Genomic DNA, 6,008 nt, shown 5'->3' with positions numbered 1-6,008 from the left:
AAACTGACTCAATCGAAGACTAGCCACTTGTCATGAGCCTGATTAGCCTGGATTGAATCTGGCCTAGTGACTCGAATTGATATCTCTATTTAAAAAGAATGGGACTTATATTACTCATTATATTATGTTTTTAAGTCTAAAAATTAAAAATTGGCGATATACTAAACATAATTTAAGTTACAGTCGGATGGACAGTAGCACAGAACGCCCAGTAATATATTAATTGCTTACACGCCTCTAAACTAACGCCTGAATTAGGATACTTAATTGATTGAAATATATTGAGAGAAGCAGAGATTTAATAGTGAAAAAATGGTATTTATCAAAATATATAAGTATTTCTTAATGTGGTTAACTAAATAATTGGTAATGGTACATAAGAAATTGGTAATTGTTTGCAAGAAAATTGATTACAGTGTTCATCTCTTCTCTGTTTGTGTTCTATTAATTGGACATAGTAATGCTCTTCTGTCAATGATAATAGTGGATCATGAATGTCGAAGCGTCTTCCTTGCTGAAGGTGTTCTTTCAGGAGGTGGTGTAGCATTCGTCCCTGAAGGTGTTGTTTCAGGAGGCGGTGTTTCGTTCTTTGGAGCATTCCTTGCTGAAGGTGTTGTTGTTTTAGGAGTTGGTGTTTCGTTCTTTGGAGCATTCGGAAATAAACTTGTGAAGAGCTTATTAGCTAGTACAGCATTGGCGGCGTCTGAGGGATGGAAAGCATCCCAAAAGACGTAGTCCTTCCTGTTTTTGCACACTTTAGAATTCGGCAAGCATAGTCCCCCAATTGATGTATCCACGTTACAGCAAGATGTATTCGATACCTTGAAACCTGGAAAATGACCCAGAACGATGGTTTAGTACAAGTTTTGATAATCTAATTGTGATTTAGGACTAAAAGAGTACGTGATTAGTCGAGTTTACCATAAGCTTGTGGGCTTGTGATGAGTTCTTGCACGTCTTGGTAAGTATCAGCAAATCCAAATTGTGCACCCTCGAGGTGTTGGTTCAAACTCAGGACTAAATTTTGTACCTTACTATTAAACTGTTGTACCCATTTGTTCACTTGGGTTAGGCATGTTCCTTGCTTTGATTTCACCCTCTGCGAGGGTATGCAGCCCAAGGGGCCGAGTCCATGGAAGATTACTCTTCGAGCACCCAGTTGGTGAAGGGTCTGATAGTAAACCATGTTAAGCTACAGTCAGCGAGTATTTGATATAGTAACCAAGTTTTTATGGTTATGTAACTTATACTCAGATTGATCATACTGAGTTTTATAGCAGAAGGAGAGGGTGATTACCGTAAGTTGGTTCCCTAATGTAGCGATTAGGAGCTCTACAAACTCATCATGGGAGTATTGCTGTCCTGCTACCATGAATGGTTGCAAGTAATTGTTGACATAATCATTGCTTCCTGTAAAATTTCGCAAAGCCTTAACATCAGTTTGTGTGCCTTAACCTCAGACTGACCTCAGTGAACCAGGAGTGATTTCGATCTTTTACCTATTCCAACAAAGTAAACAGCTTTGTTTAAGAGCTTGTTTGCAGCTGCTTCTCCTATCTTAGATTTAATGGCTAATGTCGTGTTCCCAAATGCATTGATTTGATCATCAAATGTTAATCTTTGTATCTGAACAAAAAAAAAAAAAAAAAAAAATGAAAAACAGAATTTATAAATGTAAATCCCGAAGAAAATCTTAACAAGCTGCGTAAAAGCAGTGGGTTCTTACAAAGTAAATGCCAGTATCATTGAGAATTCCTGCTCCCCCAGATGCATAATTCACTCCTTTGAGCAATCTATCGTCGTTTGGAGATAGGGAAAGATATGGTGGTGGTGATTGGATTCCGAGTTTCTCAGCTACACCATCAGGAAAAAAAATACTAATTAATCAATCATCTAAATATTATGTACATATTAAGTCTAACAGACATCGAAGTCATATCATGAATTGAGCTTTTGTTAAGTATATTACATATTATGTCACCAATGGTTCTTCCATTGGTGAACCTTCCAGTTGCTTGGCCACCCTCGTAATCAATACCATACCAAGGGTAGTTGGACTTGGCTAGAGAGTATTGCAAGTAATTGTTATTGCCAACTTCAGTCAAGGAATCGCCAAAGATAAATGTAACCAGCTCCTCCCCATCAGTTGGTGTCGCGGCAAAAGCTGTAAACACTAATAGGTCTATAGCCACCAAGAAAGCTAATGCCAATCTAAGTAACAATGCCATAGATTCGTTTATGTCGTTAGTATATATCTACACTTAAGATGCATACAATAAGTAATTGAAGAAGGGTTTTATATACATACAGCATTGTTTAATGGTTGGTGTTCTTTCTAACCAAGCATGCATACAATTATGTCCATTTCTTTAAGATTTTCTTTATTAGGTGAATTTTGTCAAAACAAGAAAAAAAAGATCTAGCAGATTATAGTATCAGGAAGATTCTGAAAATAGTATTGACTGAGACAAGGTTAAGCTTTGTTAGAGTGGTTGTTACTTAGTGTGAAATGGCAGTTGGCCAACTTAGTTTACAATTGTTTAGTCTGTTTTTTTAGGTATTTGTTCTCCAATAAGTTGTAGTATTTGGTGCCATAAAGGGTATATACTGGTACAACGGTGGAAATTGAGCTACTCCTTGGATGGTTAGTCTTCTTTTGGTTTGCTTCTTTCTAAGGGATTGGTATTGGTATTGCCTTGTCAAAACAACAATGTTACAAATAAATTTTCTAATTAATGTGCTACTTTATGTTACCTTCGAATATCGAATCGATTGGTAAAATTTTGTCTCTAAGTGATGTTAACATTTACTCTTTTCCCATAGATTAAAAAAAAAGTATTAATGCCATGAGTGGGTGTAAGAAAAAAGGTGACTAAAGTAATAGAAAAGTGTAAAATAAATTAGCGTAAAAAAATAGATCAATAAAGTATTTCTAGTACCTTCCCATTCTTTTTTGTTTGCACAATTTCACTTTTCACGATTATCAAGACACGTCATAAATTATAAATTTTGATATTCTAAAAAAAAACATTGAATTGAGTTCAATAAATTTTCAGATGATATATAATATATAGTAGACAATTTTGGTTTAGGCTTGGAATCGACTCCTTAGCAGATCCTATTCCCCCCCGGCCCCCTAAGAGATATTTTTTTGTTATGACACTCGATCTTAACTTAGTTCTTGCTCCGAAGCAAAAGTGCAAAACCATCCCATCCTCATAATGACATCAAAGTCAGACAAGTTATGCTGGAAAAGATTTGCAAATAACTCAATTCCATCTATGCTAATAGGAATGTCCTCATATAGCTAGAGACCTACAAAGTATAACTTCTCCCAAGGGTATGACTATGTTAGCTTTGACACGATAATGTGCGTTTCAATTCATACTTATTTACAAAAGAGGTGGCTATAAAAGAATAATGAAAAGCTCCAAAATCAACAGGCAATAAGCATGTAGGTTTAGAGTTAACAAGAAAAGTACCCGTCACAGTATTGTCTTCAACATTATTCTAGCCATTTTTGTTTCCTATAACATTGACATTGTTGTTTTGGCCTTTATTACATCCTTGAGCATTACTGTCACCTTAGCCTTGACCATTGTTGTTGTTGTTGAAGCGATTATTATATTTAGGATCTTACTAACGAACGCCCTCGGACGTTGGATAAACATTTAAAATCTTACCTAAAGTGGTATTAATTTGGGAAAGCATGACAAAATCACGCGTCTATCGGTGTAATTAATGTTAATTTTAATTTAATTTTTCTACTTTTAACTAGTTTATCCAACGTCCTCGGATGTTCGTTAGCATTTGCCTTATATTTAAAATTCTCTCCATAACCACCTCCGTTGTTCATTAATCATTATTATTACCTTGACCCATTTGACCTTGCCCTTGATTGGCATTCTACTTCTTGGACAATCGCGTGTCTTATATGACTAGGAATTGGGACACCTTAACAATTGTACCTTGAATGAATCTTGTCGTACATTCTACAAGGACGAGATCCTTGTTAAGTACTCGTATGTTTCCATTGTCCCCAAAAATTGATGCGATTGTTATTTTTGTAGTAATAATCTTGCTTGTAACCTCCACCACCGCCATTATTATTTGGGGCACCCCAGTTGCTCTTCTTGAGAAACAAGAAGAGTTTCGCTAGTGGCAATTGTGTAATAAAAATGCTTTGGGAATTGTAAAGAATTGGTATTTTAATCTGAATAATTGCTGACTGTAAGTTCCACTGAAGCTGGTGAAGTGGACCATTGTAGACGACGTTAGATGGTGAAGTTAACGACGTCAAGATTATCGTTAAAACCGAAGTAACTCAGATTCCAGATCTGAAGGTGGGCTTCCATTGCAACACCATTGGAGCTTCGTCTTTCACCTTCCTCTTTCGTCACACCGACAACAACCATCGACACCATCTTCTTCCACCATCGTCTAAATCGTCTCCACTGACGACAACCGCCATTTTCGGCGGCGAATATAGGCGGCTTTGCCACCAAAATTAAATTAAAAACCCTATAAGAAAGGGTATCATTTATGGCATGGTCAACCCAAAGGGTAAGGTGACCGTCCTCCATTGAAGCTTCGCCGGCAAATCTCGAATTCCTCCATTCAAACTCGAATGCCTCCATGAATGGTGCCTTCGCCGCTGGAATTTAACGAAAACACCCTAAAGAAAATATTGAAATTAAGGGTATGTTTAACCCTTAATGGATAGGTGTTTGACACTTGTGGAGCTTTCCCTCCATTGAAGCTACTATGTTTTTGGGTTGTCTTAGTTTTGAGAAAAAGATGGATTTCTATTCCAAGTTAAAACAGTAACTTTTCGTCAAAATCTAGGCATAAAAGCAGTTGCTAGTGATAATATGCAGTCATATGAAAAAGTCACTTATACCCCCACATTCTTGCAAAAACAGACCAATTTACCCCCTTAAGAAACACTCCTTGTTTCTCAAGAAGAGAAACTGGGAATTACCTTTATTATTTCCTCTTTGTTTGATAAAATTTTGAGCGTGTTTTGGATTATTTTTGATCTAGTTTTTATTGCTCAAGTGATGGCTCCGGTCATCTTTCATGATAGGGATCTTCAACTTATCAACCTACGATCATCAAAGTTCAACAACGGACTATATTCAATTATAAATAATTTTCTTTTTATGTTTCTTCTTAAGCAATAATAATGCAATCAACTTCTATATTTGCAAATTTTCAAAATAATGCTATCCTTGGATTTTACTCCAACAAGTTTACAATGATTTGGGAGATGCACTATCATTTGTGAGCACGTAGATTGACCTTAAAATTTTGAGTGTGTTTTGGATTGCATGGGAGACACATTACCATTCTTAAGGCACAACATCTCTAAGCTCGTGCTTGCTTATGGTTACCTTATAAAGGACCTATTCCTTGTTAAGGTGGTGCTTGCAACATCAATACTTGCTTATATTATCTTTGTTTCCATGCATCTAGAACTCATCCCAGCTCTTACGTTACTTGTCTAAGTACTTTGTATTTTCTTGATTATAATCTAACGATTTTTCACTTAGATTTTTTATATGATTGGTATATTATACTTGCCATGCTCGAAGCACACAAGTCATTGTGGCGATTCAATAACGTAACATAAATAATGGATTCAATTGCAGAACTAATTCCTATTTAATCCCATTCATGTAACTATCTAGTTTCACAAGATTCAATTCCTAGTCTTGTCAAACAATTTGCAATATGATATGGTTGAAAGTCTCATCTAGAATCTTTTATGTTTACCTTAGTATGTATTGTTCCTAGATTTATAATAATTAAGTTCAACTCACTTAGATCATACATATGGGTCGAATCTTTCCAAAGTCTTTCATGTTTAACACAATAAATACCTTTACTTGTTCAAACATTTTATTAAGTCTATCTAATAGATGTTAATTCTCACTATGTACTAAGTATCGTCTAAGCTTGGTTCATTATTAATAAATACTTTCAAATCTAAGCAATTGTATGTCAAT

General features: G+C 35.7%; 1 protein-coding gene across 1 annotated transcript; it reads right to left on the bottom strand.

The window, feature by feature from the left end:
- Positions 1–213: 213 nt before the first annotated feature.
- On the bottom strand, positions 214–2,351 carry LOC110730702 (GDSL esterase/lipase At5g37690-like). Its single transcript, XM_021910524.1, has 6 exons — positions 1,970–2,351; positions 1,727–1,854; positions 1,500–1,626; positions 1,298–1,410; positions 922–1,171; positions 214–829 (listed from the first exon to the last, which is right to left on the bottom strand). The coding sequence occupies exons 1-6, from the start codon at positions 2,226–2,228 to the stop codon at positions 489–491; spliced, it is 1,218 nt and encodes a 405-aa protein (XP_021766216.1). The 5' UTR covers positions 2,229–2,351; the 3' UTR covers positions 214–488.
- Between the last annotated feature and the right edge of the window lie 3,657 nt (positions 2,352–6,008).

The sequence above is a fragment of the Chenopodium quinoa genome, unplaced genomic scaffold, assembly GCF_001683475.1.
Source record: "Chenopodium quinoa cultivar QQ74 unplaced genomic scaffold, ASM168347v1, whole genome shotgun sequence".
Taxonomy (NCBI): Eukaryota; Viridiplantae; Streptophyta; class Magnoliopsida; order Caryophyllales; family Amaranthaceae; genus Chenopodium; species Chenopodium quinoa.
Note: the sequence above shows the minus strand (reverse complement) of the source record. Positions and strands in the feature narration are given on the sequence as shown.

Coding starts and splice junctions, on each gene's coding strand:
- LOC110730702 (XM_021910524.1), bottom strand. CDS start 2,228: ATGGCATTGTTACTTAGATTGGCATTAGCTTTCTTGGTGGCTATAGAC. Junction 1,855..1,969: donor AACCATTGGTGACATAATAT/GTAATATACTTA, acceptor CTGATGGTGTAG/CTGAGAAACTCGGAATCCAA. Junction 830..921: donor CACAAGCCCACAAGCTTATG/GTAAACTCGACT, acceptor GTCATTTTCCAG/GTTTCAAGGTATCGAATACA.